Genomic DNA, 25177 nt, shown 5'->3' with positions numbered 1-25177 from the left:
TAATAATTATTATATTATTTTTGTGAGTGTTTGTCTATTATTATTCGATTTTTAATTACAAGCTATCATTATTTAATCATTGAATTTATTATTATTATTTATTTATTGGTTTTCGTCACATCTCCTGGTAAGGTATATATATGTACATTGTTAGTTTTTGCCTGTTGGCTACAGAATAACCTTGATTTACATAGCTTTCTCATTTACTCCCTTGTACAACCTCAAGATACACTAAGCCCTGGTAACCGTGTAGTAACTACAATTACATGTATTCTAAATATAAATATATACATTTTTGAATAGTATTTACATGCTTAATCTCGTACAGTTATCAAAGTAATTAGTGCTGCTAATTAGTAAGTAATTAGTTAGCCAATTAGTGCAATTTTATACTTCTATACTTCTATAGGCGATACAAAAGATGTGTCTCTTTTAAGAAATTTTTAAATTCTACGTCGTAAATTTCGTCGTAAATTCTTACGTCGTATTCTATTAGTTAAAAGCGATTGTACATCGTTGGATATTTTTCTTTGTATCTTAGAATTTGGTGTAGCACAATGTAGATATTCGACGGCGTTGCTGGTTCTGCAATATTCACAGGGTTCAAGATACTGTTTTCTGATAAGATGCGAATGTGCAATGTTGGAGTAAGCTATTCTGAGTCTGGTTATCTGTATCTGTTCTTTTCTTGTGAAAGTCATGGGCGAGCTTACTTTATGTATGTTTCTCCTGGATTTATGTAAAAAGGTGTTGCGGTTTTGCTAGAAGTTATTAATATTGAACTTCATCACTGGATGATTTTTATTTAAATAGCTTCGTGTAGCTTAGTACGAAGAATTGTGATCTGTTCTAGTGGACAATGATGAGAATCATGTAAAAGTTAATGGAAGATTAATTTTTATTTAAATTTGTGGAAATATAGAAAGAGGAATTGGAAGAAAAATTTTGTTGTTGAATAGGAAACAGATCCTCTCCAGTAGTAGTATATTTTTAATGCATACATTGTCTTATAATATTAATAACAATAATGTTAGTATATATCCATTCGATCATAATTTGCGACGATTTCAATTTTCATTGAATAAATATATTGAATATTTGGTTACGTTAAATAATTGCCTTTCTCGTGGTATCTAGTTTCACTAACATTAAAGCAGACTTTTGTTAGTCCGGATTTTCCATAAATCTGATGTATCTCTTTTAAAATTCTAATTTCTTCCTCGGTATGTAAAGGCTATGGAAGCATTGCTTTCATTTTCTTCATGCTGTTTGAAATATTCTCGTGTGTTTTGTTTGCTGTGAAAATACTATATCTACTGTAATTAACTATATTTAATTCTTAATTCAAGGTTTTAAGAAATATAATTAATTGTTATTAATATCGAAATGTTACATACATATATATACACATATTTACATAAATTTTAATCTTCAAATCATTTTATATACTAAAGAAGCACGATAAAGAATATTTTTATTTACTAATGTTTGCTTTACAAAATTGTTTATGTAGCAGATATTATTTATAAAACTGTTCAACGTCTAAAATCTTGAATATTTTCTCTCCTTTTTATGATTTCAGATTCCTTCACGTTGCATATTCTCGCGCGGTATGTCGAAGTTTCTGAATCTACATGCGTCTCGTAACTTATTCTTCTCCATCTTCTTCTTTTGCCTTCCTATATTCTTAGTTTCGAAGCAAGGTCTGTTCACGACTGAGGAATTTTTCTGTCATATCCACAAGTTTTATCCTCTTAGCAACACTGGTTTTATGGAACGAATAAAATTCTTTAGATGGTATACAATATATAATAATTTGTTATAAAACTTATTGTAATATAGCAATACTTCTAATATTATGATAATCTGTAAAAAATATGGAATAAGGAAGTATCAGTAAGTAGCTTTGAGTTTTTAAAAAGTTTTTGAAAGCTTAGAATATTACAATTAAGGACTACTTTGGAGGCCAACATCGAATTTGAAGAGTATGTTCATCGAAGTACATTAATTATTATTTTTCTGTCAGTAAACTATACTTGCTTTAAAAACACGATTCTTTTTCTTCCATCACTATTGTTTATTTTAGTACATTAATTCTTATTTATAGAAGTTAATCAAGAGAAAAAAAATAAAAGAGACAAGTAATCTTCTTTCTGTTAATGTTATTGTAATTGATACAGACCTGACAAAATTCTATTACTTTTATAATCTAACTTTTTTCTGAAATAGAAATAAAAAATGTTATGCATCTATTATTTCCTTATAAAACGAAAAAATTTTTGGAACAACCTAATAGAATTACTTAGATAGGTTGAAAAAAGGAAAAAGGTCTGAAAGTTGTTAATAAATTATTAATTGCTTCATTGAAAAATTAGTAATATAGATTATCAGTAAAAATTGGCAATTTATATAGCTGCATATTTGACAGAAAATAAGATCATTTAGGTACGTTTGGTTGTGTTCTATGCTCGATACACGATATACATATTGAGATTGAGAAGGAAATCAAAGAGCAAATGTGTCTACGTCCGATGTTAATTGCATCACCGGCTGGCACGAGACGATTGAATTCGTGATCTGTCATTGCCCAAGGCTGAATAGATTTCACGTTAAATTCGATGTGCGACCAGTTTGTTGTAGAAGTTAGCTTAACAATCATACGTTCACTGATTTTCTAATCGATTTTTCTCAGATCTACTCTGTTAATTACATTCTCAAATTAATATAATTATACACTTTGTTTATTTTCATCCACATTTATCGTAACGTAACGTAACACCGTTTCTGTCTGAATTTTATTTATTTAAATGGAAGCTGATTTAGTTATTTTTCTATTTACTTTTTCCCGTCTATATATCGTCGCAATAATATATCAATATATTTTTGAAATGATATTTAGCAAATAATGGTGCGTACATTTAGTTCTGCAAATAATATTAAACTAGGTCATGTTTCTTTAATTTCTAAAAATACTTCTATGTTGTGTTATTAATTCCTATTACATTATATATATATGATAAATTTTTATATACAGCATCCTGTAATAATCTAATAATTTCGATTACTCCCTCTTCGATTATTTTCATCATATATTGAAATGAAGTATAACATCAAATAATCATAAATGAAATATCTTTTTGATATTGTTTATATTTCCACTCATCATTTCGTCTCGAGAAACTAAACTTTTGAAATGCGCATATTTCTTGGACTGTTTTACAGCGTAATATGGTCAAAGTTAAATATAACGATTACCGTGCGATCTTTTTCATACTTAAGCAAATAGTTACTTTTGATTAAAACTATACCATCGGGAAAGTAGAACATCTGATAAAGTGCAACAGTAGAACCAACGAAAGCGCGCGAAGCGACTTTACAAGATAAGAACTTCCGCTTAGATCTCGTTACATTTTTCCTTAAACTGCAAGTACCTTCAACTACAAGGAAACGCATTATACTTACGAATCTCGCTTACACGTTTACTTAGCCCTGTGTACCATTACGAGTGAAACCGAAGAAGCCGTATCTTCGGTTATATTATGGCCCATAAAAAACAATGCAAGTGCGAAATCTTGCGCTGCTGCGTAACCGAAGAAACTTTTATTACGATACTGACAAAGCAAAGTGCAAAATTGTTCTATGACCTGTTCCACAAAACAGCAATTACAAGCTCATTCGTATCTTAATTGTTTCGTGTTTTCTAATACTATGTAATTAGAAAATTAATTAAGGAGAACGAATTTCGTCTTAGCTGTGAACGTACGTTTTTTTCCATCGAGAGAATAAAGGAAATGTTTTAGATTCAGCGTGAAAAATTGAAAGGTTGTAGGATATTAGCTCAAATCGATAATACAAATATTCTATATAATTTTGTTGTAACTTAAAATTGGACAGATAAATGTTTTATGCAGGATGAATCATGTGATACTCTCCGTTAGTCCGCGGATTTTTCTGCATTTATGGGAAATTTGTAGATACAAAAATGCACAGAATGCACGTGATATCTAGAAATATATGTATAAGTACAATACTTTGTAACATACCAAATAGATAAAACATTTTTCTATCTAAGCTCCATTTTGTAAATTCTAAGTATTCGCAGTTTACTCATTATTATAAAAATTATAATAATCATCCTTCCTTAGAATATCGATCTAATCTTATCAAGGATATCAGGTAACACGGGTAGTAAATCCCGTGCTCAAATAACATCTTTCTTGTTAAACCTCATATCAAAGGAATCCTTATGATAACGCCCCCTTCAGTTAGTAATATCATTATTTAATTCTGCAAAATGTGTAAACCTATTATGTCATTAAAATAACTGTTATATTTAGATTAATATTATATTATAAAACTATTATATTATTATTGAGATATGTATAATTTTGTGTGCTGGACTGGGTTAAATGCGTAGTAGAGATACTTGTATGTGGGTATCAGTGTGTGGAGGTATGTGTGTGCGCGGTGCTTGAAAAACAGATGAATGTAAACTGTTCAGTCGGTTAACAGCCGGGTATGGAAGAAAGTGGTGAGACGCGTGTGTGTGTCGATGAATATTCTAGAAATCGTTCATAAAATAAATATACGACTATACTAATATTAATCCCAAGCGTAAATTCAATGTTCCCATAACGATATTTCGGCCATCAAGATCCACAATTCTCAACAATTATATATAACTATAATATTATATTATAAAATTACATTGGACTACTATTATATTATAGATAATATTATATTATAAAACTGTTATATTTAGACTAATATTTTCCTCGAAAATTGAGCTTCGAATATCTTCTTTAAATAAATAAAATATAAAGCGGCACTACGATCAATTGTTCTGCAATAAATAGCGTGCCGATGTTACTAGCAAATCATGCATTAGATTCATACGTAATCGACGTCTTACATTTCAATTTGTCGCAACACCTGGAACAAAGCCATTCGATTTGCCAGCATCTCTCGGATACATCGATTTTTATCGTGGCATTCGCAGACCCGTAGATTAAAACTGTTCTATTTCTCCCTTCCTTCTCTTTTTTATGACGGAACGTCGTTTCTTCAGACAGTATAATCTTCCAATACTTCTTTCATGATTATTCGTATGTGATATATTTCTTTGTCTACCTGTACCGCTTACACCGTGAAACTGCGTAGCAAAAGAAAAAAAGAAAAAAACGGGAACGAGGAAAAAAGAAAGCCAAAAAGGATAGAATTTCAACGGTAAAGTGGAATTTTTATTGTTTATTTGATGCGTTGTCGCGCTGCAGTTCAGCTAACGCTACAGTTTGTGTTGCTATGGAAATCGTTTGCCGGAAATGTGGCTCGTATTTCCGGCCAGACAGATCATCCGTATGTACGTACTTTTGCATTTTTGCCACTCTAACACTAAAAAGAGGAGAGAAATATCACGTATAGAATGAACGACGTAGATATGAAAATGTAAAGTAATTAAAAATATATTAAATTCAGAGTAGAATAATAATTGCGGAATATAAATATTGTGAAAATATTTGGATTATTTAAAAACATTTATTTTAAAATTCTGTGAAGTTATGATATTAGAGAATCCGGAAGAAACGTTACATCGTGGAACTTAAGTATTCAATGTATGATAATGTGTATTTTTAATTAATGCGATGATAAAAGATCTTATTCAAAGCTTGATAGAAAATGAAAAATTTGTTCTCTTTATTGTATATTGTAATTGAAATCTTGAGCTGTGTTGCGTTTGTGTCCTGGAATCTCATTTATTACAAGCGTAGGCTGATTGCCAGAGGTTCAATCTTATTATGCTTGTTTACTATACACGTTAACAATAGGTCAATTGATCTAATGTTTGATCATAATACACACAAACTGCCTCGTTTGTTCACCATGAAACATTCGCTATGTATTTGAGGAAATACATTTCAGGAATATGCATAGAATATTTCAGAAAATTTTGAAATTTTCCTATCGCTGATTTGGCCTCTTGAAAGATTTTAGCTGTACGTTAGTTTAATATAGTATACAGTTGCAATAAGTCTCAAAAGTTATCTAGTTAACAGTTAACAATTAAACAACAAAAATTTAACGAACAATTCCTTTTTAAAATAAAGCATTTCATAGAAGTTCAAATTCCTGTGAAATGCTAGTATTTGCTAGTGATACTTTTGACCCCCTAACCGCGGGGCACGTACCTTCCTGTACAAAATCGCGCACAGCTATCATATTTTTCTGTACGAAATCTTGGACAGCTTTTTCATATTCTTCTATACAAAATTGCGAACGAAATTTATCTTACGTAGATTTATTAGAATTAACAGAATAAAGAAGTAGACATATTTATTAACAGAGTAAGTAGACGCGATGTGGGCGTCGCGGCTAAAGGATTAACAGTAATCATAACGTGTGCTTAATGTTATGTAATGCTTAATGTTGATTAGAAGAGTCTCTTAGATAGCACTTAGTTGATCATTGCATCATCATCATAAGCACTTATGAGGTTAACCTATTACCAGACCAGTTGCCCTGGAGTCGTGTGAGAAGTCATGCTTGAACATACCGAATTGAATTGGAATTGCTATTAAAGGTGATCGATAAGGTCTTCGGATTGCGCGTATTTCAACATCGATTTCAACTGAATCGAAATGGCACTTCACGCGGATAACTGCGTTCGCATGACGAGCAATCGTCATCCCATTATAAATCTACATTGCATATTAATATTAAATCAGAAATTAATAACAATGAGAAGTAATATTTACTGTAATTTAACAGAATTATAGAGAATGTTCATTGATATGTTAATATTACATGTAGTTCCTTCCTATTGTTATGACGCAATTGAATGTATATGATGTATATGTATTTTTATATTTTAAATTCTACACGTATACTTTCCTCGTTTTATTCGTTCAAGTATATTGTAAAATGGTTGAGAATATTTATGATTCTCGATGCCAAAAAGAAAAAAAGTTAAATATCGAAATCGATGTCAAATGGCGTACTATTTTATTTGATGTTTGCTGTTATATTTTTGGAGAGCGTGACTGATGAAACTTTTAGTGACATCAGTTTTCGTTTTTCGGATTTCACCTGTACTTATGAATTTAGAGACAAGCTTATAATCTCAAATATTCCTTGATATTATGTCTATACGGGGCGAAGAGCTATTATAATCTAGAAATTGAATATTATTAAAGATTTTAAGAAGAAAAATTTGATTGGAAAGTTGAAAGTTTCTGAAAACATTCATTAATGCTAGCTTTTTTTTTATTTTACCGTATTATGTTACAATTTTTTATTTCAAATAATATTATATTTCAGAATATTATTTATATTAATTTTTTATTCAACAACTCTTAAGGATCATAGTAGTAATAGCATTATATGTTACCTTTTATATCGTAAATGTTTGTTATCTTCCCGTTTTTACAATACTTTTATAATTTTGTTATTCGCTTTACAAATGTATTGCCTACTATGAAACAGCATTTCCATATCGTTTAAATCCAAAATTTTCTTTCGCAACTCCATAGACACGCCTTTCATGCATATATACATATATTATATAAATTGAGGTATATGTCACATACCGTTTGTATCGACCATTTCGACGCATTGTCAATACGATGGAGGCAATACAGAGGCAAAGAAAAGAAAGAAGGTAAAATAGGAACAAAAAGATATGAGATACGATTCTCCCGAGCTGAAATATTTTCTTATTTTGTGTTCTTCTTTCTGTGATCGAGTGAGCTATACATATATATACGTATAGCAAAAGGCCATTGATGTATCTTGCGTTAAAAGACCCTTTAAACCATATAAAATGATTTTCCATTACATTTCGTGCACCGATGAAAGCGAACATTTTGATATTTTCCTTTCTGTTCAGCTATGAAATACGAGAAATTTATACATTTCACATAGGGTAGATAATTGAAAAGATTACGTATAAAATTTAGTCATAGCAAACAGTTTTTTGAACAATTTAACAAATTGCGGAAATGTGTTTTGTGATTTATATATCATGTATTAATTGGCATTAATGCCGTAGTAAATTTAGCATAGTAAATAGTAGTAACTTGTACCTTTCGAATATGTTGAATTTTAAATTTCTATTACCTAGATAAATATTTTTATAATAATTTAAATATAATTCAAATAGCAGAAACAAATGCGGAATATCAAATACAAATCAATAGTCATGCTGGCATACCCAACCTCTTTATGTAGGATTATTTCTACTATTTCCAAGAGAAATGGGGAATTTGCCAATAATTCACGCAATCATCGCGTTCCTTTCACGCTATAGTCGAACGTTTTGATTAAAAATACTTCTAGCGAAATTGAAAGTCATACCATCAAGCGTCGTACAACTCAAGAATTATTTATTCGAATCATTGATCTATCGATAAATTCGGAGTTAGTCAAAATGAATATGAAATTGGCAATCTTTCATAGAATATCTCTATCTCTATATTCTTATCAGATTACTATAAAATATTCATATATAAAGCATCATTAAACCAAATAATTTAATGGTTAATAAATCTCTGATATGGAGCACCGTTTATATCTGATGAAGGTAAATTTCTACATTAAGACAATTTTCAAAATACGTTACATAAATCTGAAAAATTTTGCAATCTAATAAATCGGATGAACATCTCAGATTCTGAACGTCATCGCAGTTCCCATGCTCAAATTGAAACCGTTTCCCTTACTTACTACTAGCAATAAACAGAGAACTATCTCTTGTCGCGTTTATTCACCGACAACACAGAATAAAATACTTGAGAAGAAAAACTCACCTGAAAAATGGTAACCTTCTTCAATACGGAGAGATTCACATGTAGCGCCAGCTCGGTCTTCAGTTTGTCTGGAAGTAGACCAAGGGCGGTGTTGATGTCACCGCCGCCTTGTATTCTTCCTCGCGACCAGCTGTAGTCGTACCACCTGAGTACTCGTCTCTTCATTCCGCCCGGCACTTTATGATGTCTCATATATGTCTTGGCGCCGTCGAGCAATCTCTCGAACTCCAGTCGATTCGCGTTTCGATTGGTAATCACGTTTCCAACCTGGCCGACGATCGTTGCGAATATGAAGACGCCGATCAGGTAGCTGACTATCGTAAAGACGTACCTACGGATCAGGAAGCGAGAAAAAGGGCCGATCAGTCCAAGGAGGATGTGATCAGTGTCCTCGGTTCATGGACGAGCGGCCCCCGCCGGAGCCTTTCTCCTCTTTCTCTCTCTCTCTCTTTTTTCTCTCTATATTTCCTCCCTTATCTCCTCTCGTTCGTTCCTCCTTACTTGCCCCTCTCTTTCTTTCTTCCCTTCTTTCGTTCCTCCCTTTCTATCCTCCCTCTCACGTTCAGCTTGATCCAACGACTGTGTCACTTTCTCTACTCGTTCGCTCACACCCTGATTCGAAAGTTCACATACACGCGACATGTTACTTTTCACGCTCAGAAAAATGTACGGGATTCGAAGAGATCGCAATGTGTTTTTTATGATTCGTCAGATCTGAATTTTTCCAGACTCTCTTTCGTGTGGTTCGAATTTGGCTACGCGTTATCGGAGCCAATAAACGCGAACAACCTTTCGAGAAGAAGACGGGGTTTGAACAGTTTGTCTCATGAAATATTCATGAGGAATTTCTGGCGAATCGGAAATTGCGATTCTTTTGTCTTTTTATGATTGCTTCGAATGCATCTTCGGAAAAAGCAGATTTGTCAATGATAGTCAGTTTTTAGCCTTGCCATACGTAATGTGATAGGATGGAACTTGATTACTTGTAGGTATTTGTTAGGTCTTCCGTTATGAAGAAAGCGTGTTTATGGGTCAATTTATGGATCTGTCTTATCTTCAGTTTTGAAAGAAATAATTTAGCAGAAGTTTACTCAAGAATTCAAATAGATGTATATATATTTGTGGCACTATTCGTATTGGAAAATAATAATTTTTTATTATAAATCGATACTTTAAGAATTAACTTTGCGATCGTTAATAAAAAAAAATGGCATTTCTTCATTCTTGAAAATAAAGGACAACTTCTAGAACTTATCACTGATATTGTCAGATCTTAGTTTTCAAATTTTAGATTCTACGATGAAAGATGAATATTTTGAACAATAAATAGTTTTAAAAGTGTAATCAAATATTTTTCATATAATCTATCAAAGTTACTAAAGACGTAATAATTAATTATATGTTATTTATCATAAAATGAAGTCAAAATGACAAATTGAATATTCATACAATATTTCACCTACTTTGCTGGCCTTATCAAATCGTTGACATAAATAAACGTCATACATGGGATACGTTCATGATAATGACAGGATATTTTGACAAATCTGTCCTCATCTGTGTCAAAAGATCCGAACAAATTGGAACGTCTTTTGCAACAGAGATTCACGGCATCTCTACTGTGCGTTCTTTGTATTTAAACGTGTTCGTTAGAGTTATCTGTCATGTCTTCACTTTTGGTCAACGACGACGTACATTTTTCTGAGCGATTCCTTATCATTCCCCATTTTCCTACATTTTTCTTCTCACATTTAGGTCACGCGAAACCACTCAGACGTGCTTCTAACCATTTATATTAATCACACACGCATGCATACGTACAAGGTACAGTTGGAGGCAAAAAGAAGTGGGCAGGTAGTGGAAACAGATACAAAGAAAGTTTTTGTTGAATACGGCTTATATACAGAAAAATATAAATATTAATTTCAATTATTTGCTAAATAACTTATATACATATTATAAGAATATACGAGCACAGGGCGGTTCACAGGACAAACTGATTAAATTTTAGAAATTTTAGTGTCAAAGCACTTGATTGTTCAGTTCGTACTCACTTGCTTATCTTATACAATTTCATTAATTTTCACTATTTTCTGTTCTGTGCAGTTAAAAGATTTGGCAAATAAGTGCTTCGTATAATAAATAAAGCTGAGATATGACATTAGTTCGATTAAATTTTATTGATACCTATTTGCAGTATCTGTCCACTTATTTCTGTCCCAGACTGTATATACACAGACAAGGAGGCAGGTTCTCTTTTCTCTTTCATTTCTCTCGTTTCGTACTTTAGCGAAATTTCTCATTCGCAGACTTTCCTTCTTCCTTCTTTCGCCCCAGTATTCTCGTACTACCGCTGACCCGGAGCGTGTCCGCGTTCCATGTTCTTTAGACTTTGCCTCTCCGCTTTTATACTTTTCAGCCATTCGTACTCTTCATTCCCTCATCCTTTCATTGTCGTCGAGCCAGCGGAGGCTTTCTTTTCGCGTGTGCCTATAAATTTATGGGTAAAAATAGTCGGAAAGAAGCAAAACTTTTTAACTTTCTTTTAGTATATCGATGTTTATCCATTGTTTTTGCATATGATTGAGCCATTAATTTAAGAAATATTTTAGAATTTTTATATCACGCAGTTATTTATTATTTCACCATATTATTTAACGTCCCATCTTTTTCTGACACGTTGATTCCCACCACTGCTTTTTTTTAACGCGTTGTTACGTGAATTTTGTACATTTTACCCTGAAAGCCTAAATAGTTTGAAACATATCACAACCATGATATTTATTATATCGCATTGCACACTTTTTCTTGGTAACGTAATCCAAGCCATTCGCATTGTTGTAAATACTTTGGTCCATGAAATTTATCTTATTTTAATCGTCTCAAAAAATTGAGTAACATGGGTTACCAAACACCATGCTGACAGTCATCGTGTTAATCAGATAAATTTGTTCCTTCACAGTTGTTGTTAAATTTCCCCTCAGATGCGGATCATTCACTTTTGAAGAGAGTCCGAATTGCTATTCGATATAGCGAAGTTCATCAGCGTTCTGAAAGGCTCAATTACCGCCCACCCGATATCGACAATAATCCACTAAAAATTGTTCCAACTGCAAGTCGTATAAATTCAATCGATATCAAGAAAACGTTCCTAGCTTCCACGAGAATAGGGAGCTCGGCAAACTATCCGCAGGAATCTCCGGGCCTGCTCCGAAGGTTTAAGGTCAACGGCAAACGAGGAAGATTCGATTTGTGATTCGTTGAACTCTGCAGCTAACGGCGGGTTAAATTTGACCCGTTCGTAGGATCGAGATTCTCCTGAGTGTCGATCGTACTTTAGAACGTCGATTTTCTTGCTTTCGGCTTCGGTTTCCTTCTCGAATGTATAGGACTGCAGCTCTCTGATCATTAAGCGGTCGCGTCGTTAGGCGTGTTGCCAGGGTCGAGAGAGTTGGAAATATAAGTTGGGTCAGCTGGTACGATCGCGAAACGTCAGAGCACAGGAAAAGGAGCGGAGAATATTTCGTTCCTTTTTTTTAATTTTATTTTTTGTAGAGACGTCACGCTCTCAACCGTTCGTGCACCTTAATGATCGCGCACGGAAAATCCTGTAGAACGTGGAAGCTATCAATTTACCGAGCGGACACTCTCTTGGCGTAGTGAAGAATTAGTCCATGGTACGTCGTGCTTCGGAAACACGCTGTACTGCACCGTGATTAAATTGTTTTGTAATTTAACGGAGTTTGTTAAAAAGGAGAAACGTGAACGACCAAAGAAGTACAAATGGTAGGCAGATAATAGTGATCAGTAGACTGCAGACATACTATATACGTTTATAGAAAATTAGAAGAGAAAAAATTATACAGAATGCACATAGTATGAAGGATATATAAAATATACAAATGCATTCTATAATAATATTTGGTAGATAAATCAATTTTTCTGGCGAAATTCTATTTTTTAATTTATATTATAAAAAAATATGAATTTGTATAAAAATTCGCAGTCTAGCGATTAATAGACCACTACTAGGATCCATTATGTATTTATGGGAAACTTCGTCGCTCTTGTTCTTGAGTGTTCTGTCGTCGCTAGTTTATAAACTGAGAGAATTGAGTTTCTAGTTCACGAAGCTTAAATATTGCATATTGTGTGAAGTAAGAACTGAAAAGAACTGAATATTTGTCACTTTCTAAGTAGAGTTTTCATCATCTTCATTATGAATTTTTATTCTTTATACTAATGAGACGTATGTGGATCGGCTAATTACATTTTCCTGGAGAAAGAAGTTAGAACAGTTAAGAACTAGGGCGACGATTTGAAAATGCAAAAGTGCACGGAATTAATGTAATATGTAAAAATGCATAGAATGGAAGTAATATGCAAAAATATATAAAATATGCAAAATGTAGTAGGTATCCGTTATAATATTTAAGTAGTAGGACAATTGTCTATCTAGACTACAGTATTAATTATATGCATAAGGATACGAATTTGCATAAATATCCGCAGTCTAGTCAATTTTTGACACATTTGTGGTCCTTCGAGTTCAAAACCTGTTTTTATTATAATAATACAAATTTTGTACAGCTCTGTCCTGAAGTAATGGATTGAGAGATTAAGAACGAAAATCCAGCAGATCGCTAAGTTTTCTACACCATTCAATTTCTGGCACAATATCCTGGTTGACCTTGACCGGACGCGGTAACCACCGTCATCTCATTCGAACTGGATCTTCGATATTTTAATCAAAGCAATTTTCTCGACTTCATTTCGCTGAAATTATTTTTCCAAGTGGCACGGCGAGGAGGCTCGAAGTAAGAAACCTCTCGAAGTGGCTTCCGCGTTCCTCGTAGTTAAGGGGTCGGATTTAAATTCCGGGGGATCGATCTTTCCTACCCTGGAATCGCCTCTATAAAGAAGTTCCTTTCCAACTGTTGTGTAATTTCGACAGATTTATTAATTTTCAGATGACAGTTTTGCAATGTTAAAAGTATTGGATTGTGGTATAGATAAGATTGCTGTTCCTCTTTGACTTTAGAAGCTAAAAGCCCATCTTAAAATTGACTCCTTGTTTCCCTTTCTTTTTGGTTCTGAGTTCTATATTTATGGATGTTTTATGGTTGTTAAGCTTTTTACGGTTGCGCAATAAAACTGATTAAAAGAGTTATCTAATTATCTGTTTTTGTAATTGACTCTTTATTACCGGTGCTTTTTGTTTCTGAGTTATATCTTTACGTTTTTTATGATCGTGCAATAAAGCTGATAAAGGAATTAACTGAATGTTGGTGTGGTTAATCTCCAGATTTCTTACAATTAATGATGTTTTATACCATCACGCGCAATGAAATTCTATGAATTTATACGATATGTTTAAATATCGACATTTCGTTAACGATTAAACATTGCTAGGGGTTATTATATTTTTATAGCTTCGTATTTAATAACAATTATGTTTAAATTTCGTTTATAAAACCAATTCTAAAGTTTGTTAAAGAATTAGAAAATTTTCTAATGAAACGTTAATTGATCATTTATCATACGAAAGTCTTATCATACGATCACGAAGGTCTTGAAGATTCAATTTTTTATTTGAAGCGAGTTATTAAATTATTTTTTAGTCACAAGTATATCTTTATCTGATTAAGGGTTTAAAAGAACTAGATTTCTCTTGCTTGATAGTAATTCCCTCATCGTAATCTGATTTTCAAGATTGGTTGATCTTCAAGGTAGATCACAATAGAGCTTAGGATTACGATATAACAAGATGTTTCAACTCTCGACTCTCGACTGACACAGTCGGTAGTTGTTATGTAACCAGAATTCCGCGTAAATACGTTTATTCGAGCTAAACTTGATTACAGTAATGAAAATGAACTATAGTATAACATATTATCTAATTAAAAGTTATGAACTATTAACGTTATTTCTTATGTGTTACGTGATACTGCCATTCGCTTGCATATTTAACAAATGGTTATTTAAGGTAATTTGATTTAAATAAATACAACGTATAAAAATAATGATTGAGGGATTATGAAAATTTATGCAACCGAGTAAACTTTTAACAATTGTAATAATTCGTACTAATATCTTAATCCTATTAACCGCTTTGCTCTTCTTCTAAATATTCCTTTGTACAATATGGTAGAACCGTAATCTCCATTAAAAAGGTTCACTGCATTCAACAAACTTGTACTACTGTCTGTTCGATTGGCATTATATTGCATTTGTAATATTCAATCATTTTGTTTCTAAAGTAGTTAAATTTATTAAAATATTTATGAAATAATGGTGAATAATTATATATCAATACACTCTGGTATATGTAATACAATATCGACTTTCGTGTTGTAAAAGCGTTACCTACATTCGAAGTCGTCTAGTTAGATTCGAAAAATGATGTACAATATATTTATATTTTTTGTTGGAAAATGTTCTACGTATCAATTAGAATACTATAGCATAGAATTCAAGTGCAACTTTCTTTCTAAATATTTCTTAATAATGCTAGAAAATCTTCAACGTCGCATCTGTAGAGAAAAATATAAGCATCAATAAACGTCGGTTAATTATTTCTTAGCTTTTGTTCATGCCATCTATTTAAGATCTAAATAAATGGAACATTGAGTTTTTTTTATAAGTATGAGGTAGGGTATCATAGAGATACAAGAATAGAGCGCATGAGTCGTACGCCGCCGTGTTAAGTCAAAAGGGCGTATTTGTAACTTTCGCTTAAATCAAGTCATTGCTTCCAGATAGCGCAAAAATAGTTTACTTATATGTATATTAAATAAGAAAGTCGTACCTACATTGAAACTAAAGATATAACAATTATATTTCTGACGTATGTGAAATCGATGCCTACTTGTATGTGCTGTATATACCATAAAATAGTAGAAGGGTTGCGTTTGTATGTGGAATAAAAAGCAATAAATAAAACAGTCACCCAGGAACAGCTCATAAACTACGGAGTCGAAGAAACTAATTTTTGGAATTTTTATCTGTCTGTTTATTTGTCCGTTTGTAGTCGCATCACGTAAAAACTGCTGAACGGATTTTGATGAGATTTTCTCTGTTATATAGCTCAATAGCAAGGAAAGAAAATAGAGTATGTTTCATTTCGATCAGTTTTGTAAAAGCTGAGAAATAGCTTGTACGCCCCCAGGTTTGGTAAAGGTCAAGTAACCACAGTTATTGTTCACGTCGTGTTTGTTCTAAAATCGAACTTTTTTTTATAATTTAATATTTTTTGTTACGGAGAACAAGCTAATTGTTAGTATACAAAGGCAAGTTAGTATACGTAGGCAAGCAATCTATAAAAATTCCTTTGCTTAAAAATTGTTCCGTATATTAGTAGTCCACGCGAACAAAGTTGCGCGTAAAAGCTGGTTGAATAATAAGAGGTATTTTTCTCAGAATCTTCTTTCGATCGGACAGCTACCCCTAGTTGAATTAACACAGCAATATATTACCGTGTAAATGGCTACGATATAGGAATAGCAAGAGAATGCTACATATAAATCCCTACTGTTTTTGGCTGATCAGACATGTCAACTGCACGCTAATGTCGCTCGTTAATCAATATTACGATTACATATATACTGTACGAATGCGCATACGTTATTAAAACAAGGACGCAAGGGACCTCTATACATCGTTCTCTTTCGATTTCTATATCGTTTTTCAGCTCACTCATACACCCTATCTTTATATCTCAGTGGTAGGTATCGCATTGCGCCATAGCGTTTTTCTCTCGCTTCGTTTTCCCTTTATTCGTGGGAAATACAATGTGACTGGCGAGCGAGCAACGTGTTTCTCGACGTGTTATTAATTCGTCAGACGCAGTGTAGCCGGCGAACCCGCAGTTTTTCGTGGAAACGAAAAGTTCGATCTCTGGTGGGAATGATACCGGAAGAGAGCGGACGTCTGGCGGAAAGTTGCGCCGAAGGAGGAACTCGTAAGCCCCCGATTAATTTTATTTCTGCGGAAGCGGCCGGAATCCACCTTCGACGCCCACCGCCTTTCTCCGCTAAGATTTTCATTAAAGCCAGCTGCGAAATATCGTGCTGGCTTATCCATCTACCCACCCCCGCATTCTCTTCGGAAATTTCTTTTCTCAGAGAAGTCGATAGTTATTGGATACGGACCGGCTTTATAGTGCGAACGTGACTGTTCGCTATTTTTCAGATTATAACTTTTCAGTCTACTCCGTGTTTACATTTTCGGTTTACTCGCAGGTGGACAGCAGGATTCTTCTTAATTATCTCTATCTACTGAGAATGTTTGACATTTTTCGTTTACCATCTTTCGTGGCAGAAATGTTTGTGAGTAACTTCATACAAAGAGGATTTTCATTAAGTTTTGCCGTTTTATATATTTTTTGTATATTACGTGTATCTTTTGCACTTTAGCGTTTTTGAATTTCCTATAAATGCATAAAAATTCGCAGTTTACTAATAATTTTGAAATGAAACACATTGATATCGTGTTCATTGTGTTTGACATGAAATTACAGGAAACTATCATGAGCAAACTATCAACGTAATTTCCTCCGTTCTTCATCGCCCCTTTCTATATGGAAAGTAGCATTTTTTTTATCGTTAACTTGTAAAATTTCTTTGATTTAGACTTTGTTAAAATTTACCTTCTAGAATCTTGAGAGCTGCCTTTGATATGTCCTTACGTCCTTTTAAAAAAGTTTGTGTGTAATAATATTTAGTGCACTTTCGTCGAAATAAATTGCGAATTTGCGAATTCAATTTGTTTGAATTTTATTCTAGTTGCGTCTTAAAATAACGTTGTTTAAAATGTGTAGAAACGTTTCAAGTAATAGATTTAAATAAACGATATAAGAAAATAAAGAAATGTTCATGAATTATCGAATATCCAGTTAAATGTTACTGCATATAGATGAAACCGCGATGAGTCAATCATAATCACGTTATAAAAATCAAATGTATCTACTTTTCCCATTCGCGAGGCTTTCTAAAAAGAGCTTAAAGAAAGCGAAATGAAATCCATTTCGTTTATTGAAAATTTTCCATTAAAAATCGAGAAATCCACAATATTCTGCGTACATCTTCATATTAGCAATTATTTAAATAGTAATCATTTCCTTCCAATATTTTTTTCATGTATATTAGTAATTAATGGAAGAATAAAACTGAATTTTGCTTGGACCAATATAAACGTCTTAAAGGCGTTGAAGTTATCAGATTATAAATATGAAAAAGGAATTTTTTTGTGTGCAGAGAGGAAGAAGAACAATTTTTATCTAAAGTTGCATCTGGCTTGCTTCTCCCCCGCTCTCCCTCATAATAGGCTACTTAACAGTTTCCGGACTGAAATTAAGCTATAACTGGAACGAGAAATTGTACGATCTTTACAATTTCATAAGATCCTATGATAATGGCGCTTTTGTAAAATTTAATCAACTCAAATGGAAAAGAATAGTAATTTTCTTAAAGCTTCATGCGAATTTAAAGTTAAACTATTTTATTTTGATAATCTTTCGCTATCCTTTTTATAATTTTTATTTTATTTGGCAATGCTGGAATTGCTTGTGATCGTTGTATCGTATAAATTTCATATACGATAGGTAACAAATTTACACGAATATTAATTTGTGAGGTGAGCTGTGACGCGAGCGATGGAAATAATAATTGTAGGTCTGTCTATCTTTTCTTTATATCGTAGACATTAATCGTTTGGAACGATTTAAATGTTTCGTATGAAATTATTACTTGATAGATTTTTTGACAATGTGTAATAAATTGTAAAAAATTTACAATATATATATATTACATGTATCAGCGATATACATGTTTCATAAATTTAACAATTTGCATGATATAAATTAATCTATTGAATTTATATGTTGCGTTGATTTGCAACATTTTTTTACAGACTGATTTTGCTGTATCGAATTAATGATAAATTAGAGAAAAATAAAAGATATTGAAAACATAAGTATTTTACAAAGAATTATATTTCCAAGTGATTAATTACAACCACATCGTCATCATAATTGGCAAATCGAATTGATGAATACGAACCTAGATCCAAGCCGAGTAATTTTGAAGTAAATGAACTTACAGTGATTTCGTAACTATTAACTGTATAATAGCATTGTGTAATTTGCATTGAAGAATGTTTGCGTTTCTCACGCAATGGCATTTTAAATCACGGAAGGAAATATTTCATTGTAAATACAATGTTTTTGTAAGTACAAGCGACGCATACTTCAGCATGGTTTGAAAATTATTTTCTATCCAGATATGTAAATCACTTTTCACAAAGAACGAAACAAAAATTTCCTTTAGAAATTTCAGACTAAATTTACATCTTTTGGTAGTCTAATAAGTTTTATTCTTTTTGTTGTTGATAATTACCAAGTTACAAGTCTTTTAAACGACCATCCAGCGAAGTTAATCTGGATAATTATTCAAAACGGAGCAGTATTACAAATTCCTACTGATTATGAGTGCTAAAATTTCTTAACTTCTTTCAGTTATGTTTCTGTTCTCGGAGGAGACTTCATAATTCTCCACGTCCCAATTAAAATGAAACATTAGAATTCTACGTAAAATTCTATTTGACCGTCAGCAGAAACGTGGTAAAAATTTCATGTATCTTCAATTTTTCATTAGCAAAGCTCGTGTAAGGTACTCCATTTAACGTAGTTAATTAAGACAGCTGTTTTAAGATTATGATTTTTTAAAGAATGAAATTTAAACATTTTCTCTTAAGTAAACGTACACCCTTAAAACAATACAATTGCGTATGGCGTCTCACAGTTAACGGAACAGTACGTTAATTAACAGTCTTTCATTTTAATGAATATGTTATTGCGGATTTGATTATTAAACATTATGAAAGTAATTATATAACCTGTCCCGCGTATGTATGATAATTAATGTTATTTAATATCATAAAAGATTTTGTTTAAGCGGAAATTTCGAGACAAATTCATAAATGAAGATCAAACAAATACTTTTCTTCGGATATTTTATATATTTTTACATAGTTTATATATTCTGCATATATTTGCACATCTAAGTTTCTTATAAATGTATGTGCTAATCGCTATTTTTAAAAACTCAACGATCCATAGGAATAACTTCACCTAAATAAAGTACCATTTCCACGAAGAATTCAACGATCTAGAGGAATACAATTTTTAACTCGAATCTAGAACGAATAATCCTACTTCTCCATGGCTGAAGAGGTATTTCAGTTTTTATTTCTCACGAGGAAGATTTTGTCAACTGCGTCAATTCTGCTCTATTAAATCCATCTTCTCGATCCATGTTCTGGAATTTTGAGAAACCTATCGTCGATTTCGCCGGATGCGAACAGTGACGTCTAATTCCATGACTCTTTTATTACAAGGGGTAAGAAAATAGGGGTGAACTGGTCTAGCCCTCTAGTCAGATCGAAATTATTATCTTCGCGCAGTAAATTCCATGGAAGAGGCACGGAGCTGCCACAACGCAATCCAACCACTGGCAATAGAATATTTTACCTCATCGCTGTTCCCACTGAACTTCTGAAAACGAATTACCTATGCTTGCTCTCTATCTGCCAGTCGGATTTCTTCCAATCATGCCCACCCTCACGATGGCGAACCGATGGGAAAGATAAGGTTAACAATATCGAGGATATTCTCGAGCTACCGACGAATAGTACAGTTTACCGTCGTTGAATTGTCCCTGTCGACAGTGTACCCTTTATCTTAGTCGGAATAGAGCGCCAATTTCAGTTTACGAGATCCTTCCGTGGGCAAGGGTAATTCGATACTGAGTGAATTTTTGTATTACTTACATAATGAAGTTAGGTATACTATAGCTCTAAAATTTGGGACCATTTATTTAATAATAAAGGAACTTGCGTTATTTTAGCCCAAGATACAGATCATTTGGAAGCTTGGGTATATTTTAAATGATTAGAATGTAATGTGTGAGAAATTATGCTTAATAAGTGAAGACATTTTAAATATTTTAAAATATCGTCGAAACGATTCGCAAAATGTGTTTTTCTTAATTCACTACAAGTCTGAAGATGTCTCTGGTAAAACTGGAGTTCAGAGATTTATGTTAAAGACCACAGTTTTTTAGCCAAAACAGGAGAGGTAGCAGTCTTAGTGAATATACTTTTCTTAATTAATTTATATTACTATTTATATTAATTATATTAACTGTGTTTATTCTGTGAATATAAATAGGAGAAATATATCTAGATTGTATAAGTCATTTTTTCTGTTACTCGAAGACAAATGAGAAGAGAGTATTAATTTCGATAATTGTAGAAAAAACGTTAATTTCGATCTCTAAGATATTTTAAATTTTAGTTGAATTGGCACAAAGAACGCTTCTCGCAGATTCTATCGTTCGTTTCCTTTGAAAACTATATTATAATAATAAATCATTTATATTTTCACTCGAAGACAAATAGAAAGAGACAGTGTTAATTTCGATAATCGTAGAAAAATGTTAATCCAGATATCTGAGCGATTTTAAATTCCAGTTGAATCGACGCGAACAGTATACCTCGCAGATTTTATCGTTCGTTCCCCTTGAAAACTATATTATAATAATTATCTCTGGAACGAAATTGGTATGGTGGAATTTACATCGACATGGTTGCTGCTATGATATCGATCCCATTACGCAACGTTGCTATAGATGTTCTATGCTAAATTATCATAATGTTTGTGGAATGCATTTTCTCGCTAATTTCCACAAGATTTATAACATAGCTAACATACGACATTACAGCTGCTGTATGAATCGATGCATTTTATTCTCAAACGTGAAAATTGAAAATATCAATTTAAATCATGATTAGTTAGGTACAGACATTTGTCGAAATTATTGGAGGCAGGGATGTACAATAAGAAATTATAGTTAACGAGTAAACTTTGGATATTAATTAATTTATATCAATTGCAGAGATATAAAAGTAGACAAGTATGTAATAGGCAAGTATATGAATGGACGAGTAAAAATGTGAAAATGATATAAAATAGGACAAATGAGAAATGTATATATCGCAAGCTTTAGAAGGTGGGATACAAGTTTTACTGAAATTTCATTTCTTTACCAATGTCTGAGAAAGTACGAACATGCATAATCATCAGCAATCTGTTAATAAATAAATGTTGAAAAAATATTGAATTTTGATTTTAATTTTTAATATTTAATACTTCGAACAAGATTATATATAAAAAAATATATGTAGGAAATGTGAAGATGATTTGGGTTATATTTAAGAGAAACTATCTGAATTAGAAACACTTAACAATCGAAGATAAATCTATTCTGCAAATATGAACATTTGTTCTTTATATAAATAGTAGGAATAAAGTAATTCCAGTTACTATTCTTTACTTGCGATGAAATAGATCTTTGTTGCATGGTATATTTTATCGTTATTACTTAAATATAAAATACAGAAGTTAATAAATAAAATGATGACAAGAACGAGTACCATTATAAGAAACATTCTAAAATTTTTCTCGTATCACAAAAATTACTTCCATTCAAAGTTTGCTTCACTTGCTTCAGCGTAAAAATTCACTCTGCAAATTGATTTGTATCACCCCTTACTTTCTAAAACTACATCCCCTATTACATTTCCTACTTATCCTTCCTCTGTTCGATATCGCTGCAGCTTCATCACTTTAATTAACCCATATCTTACTTCCACCACCTAATCGATCAGTGGAAACTGAAAACAAGAGGAGGAAAAAGAACGAAATTTTCTGAGATGTCACTCTATATAGAAAAAAATTCTTTGCTTTTAGTTTTGTATTATATTTTATATAATTAGTGTTATTAGCGATATTACCAATACATATTAATAATAACTAAATTGCTGTCGTTTATAAATTTCCGAAAAATTGAAGAGTTCGAAAATCTACAGAATGCACGTAATATGCAAAAATATATTCAAAGTGGAATATTTATTATAATTTTTAACTAGTGAACAAAATTTCTATTTCGATTCTATTTCTTTAGTTGATTCTATAAAAATATAAAATTGCCGAGGTGGGCAAAAGAGACTTTAGATGCAACCAGTACAAAAAATATCACAATTTTACAAAACAGATTGCATTTACCAAGAGCATAAATATAATACAGCACATACTCTAGAATAAGTGATTGTAAGAACATGGCGTAAAATATCTGATACAAAAGTTACTAGTACGTGCGTAGGTATACTCATATAAGTCGCTTAGCAAACTGTATACCTGCAGCCTAATAACAATTATTATCTCTTAACGATCAAAAAGCTCCGCCATAAGATATCACATTTATGACATAGAAAAATTAATTATGGAAACACATAAAGAATTTTCTTACATTTTATTTACAATGGCTACAAAAGGTACTGGTATGTACCATTATTCTCGGCATTGTTGCAGTCATATTTTGATAGTCATATTACTAAATGAATCAAAATTTAATATTGGGCCTAATTAATTAATATGTCAATGTTATAATACAATATTATCGTACAATGATGTGACAATACTTTTTGTATCTACTATATTTTTTATCGCTATAGTTTAGCTATTATTTTCTTTTCTTTTGTATTTATTTATTTTATTGTTATACTGGTGAATATTACAAAACAAACTGTTGATTTATAATAATTATAATCAATGAAGAACGTTTTGAGATATCTCTACTATAATAGTTTTTGGCTCGATAGTATCATGCTCGTAATACAGCTGATTGAAAAATGTATGAAAATTTTAGAGCGTGAAAGATGGGTTTCTTCGAGTCTGCCAGCACGGAATAGAATATTCGCCGGAGTATTATTCAAATTAGGTGGACTGACTGTCGTCGACCGCGGGCTAGGACCGTTTGTAATAGACCTAGGCCGGAATCCTAAATGCCAGCGATAAAGGATGAGTTTCAGCCGCGTTCCTAGTAGTACGTTCCCCTTGTCGTTGAAACTTGAACCGTGTTCAACAGCACGTTCGAGTATTTCTTGGTTGAAAATTCTGCCATATTTTTAACCTTTGCCTTGATACTTTTAATTCTATATTAATCTGTTAACTGTTCTATATTAACTGTTAACAAGAATTTAATGTCGGTACGTTTGACGTGTATATTCGTCGTGTAAAATAGAAAATGTTCATTTACTATAAAATGTCAAAATTTTAGCAAAAAGTAATATAAATATCATTTAGTGGTATGTTTACTTTATAATATCAGTAAAACTGCTATGTATTTTATGAAGAAAAATTTGATTATTTTCTTTGGTATATCGGTTATTCCCGATATAATGTATTTCTTTTTACAAAATCAGTTGATTTTTTCTCCTGTTATATCGGATATTCCTGAATCGTTGGTATAATCTTGTTTCCTTACAAACTGGGTGGATATTTTACTGTGTATGTCGGCTATTCTCCGATAACAATTGAAATATAATATGATAAATATGATCACATTTTTTGGTCGAATGTGTTGAACAAATTATTAAGAAATATGCAATTTAACAAACATAAACTTCGAAAGTCGACCAACCACGAGTTCAACTGTAAAATCTACACGTCTCACCGGAAAATATTTCACTAATTTTATACCAGCTACATGATTAAAAGCAAATGCACTTCGAAGATTTGCCGTCTATTCAAAAAATGAAATTCATAAGGAGTCACGGTACTGGTGCTCGATACTGTGTGCCACCGTGTGTGAAAAAATCAACTGAATTTCTCATATTTTAAAGAATTTTTCTTGTCTGTGAATTTTAGCATTTTGTTGCAATTTTGTAATTTTTTATAATAATAATTTGTTCAACTATGAAGTGTTAATATTTTCGAATAAAAATATAAGCCATCATCGTTCTGCTTCAATTTTGTTGTAAAATTTACAATAGGTACATTTGCCCTGCGTTTGACATGTATGCTCGTCATCGTTTGATTTTATTTATGCACCCCATTCATGAGAGATTTCTAAAACAAAATTCCGCAGTTATCTGGTTAAAGGTAAACCTAAACCTAGCTTAAAGCTCGCGTTGAATTTTGTAATTCTTATTCAGAAATTCGTGTAGTGTGCAAGTAAGTACCAGTATCGATATTTAAAAAAGTAGAAAAAAGAAAATCATTAAAAAAGTGCTGCAAACAATTGTAAGTATTTTTTATGGTATATTAAAACAAAACCTAGAACCGTGATACGGAAATTGAATTACTATCGAGTACAAACAATAAACTAGATACTGATAACGACTGAGGTGACTACCAAGTTTCATCTTTTTTATTAATTCTTTATTTGTCATTTTTTGCTGCTTGAATTTATTATCAATAAGCATTAAATTAAATCTTTTTCTTAACCGTTTACTTTTTGTTATCTAATTTTTTATTT

General features: G+C 32.1%; 1 protein-coding gene across 8 annotated transcripts in view; it reads right to left on the bottom strand.

The window, feature by feature from the left end:
* The window catches only part of LOC100643994 (potassium voltage-gated channel subfamily H member 5), a 206341-nt gene that overhangs the window by 18560 nt on the left and 162604 nt on the right, over window positions 1-25177 (bottom strand). For all 8 annotated transcript variants that reach the window (XM_048406906.1, XM_048406905.1, XM_048406908.1 and 5 more), the window contains one exon: window positions 8802-9132. In XM_048406906.1, coding sequence (XP_048262863.1) covers window positions 8802-9132 — 331 coding nt within the window. The remainder of the gene's footprint in view (window positions 1-8801; window positions 9133-25177) is intronic.

This window comes from Bombus terrestris, chromosome 6 (assembly GCF_910591885.1).
Source record: "Bombus terrestris chromosome 6, iyBomTerr1.2, whole genome shotgun sequence".
NCBI classification, from domain to species: domain Eukaryota; kingdom Metazoa; phylum Arthropoda; class Insecta; order Hymenoptera; family Apidae; genus Bombus; species Bombus terrestris.
This window is presented reverse-complemented; position numbering and strand designations above follow the sequence as displayed.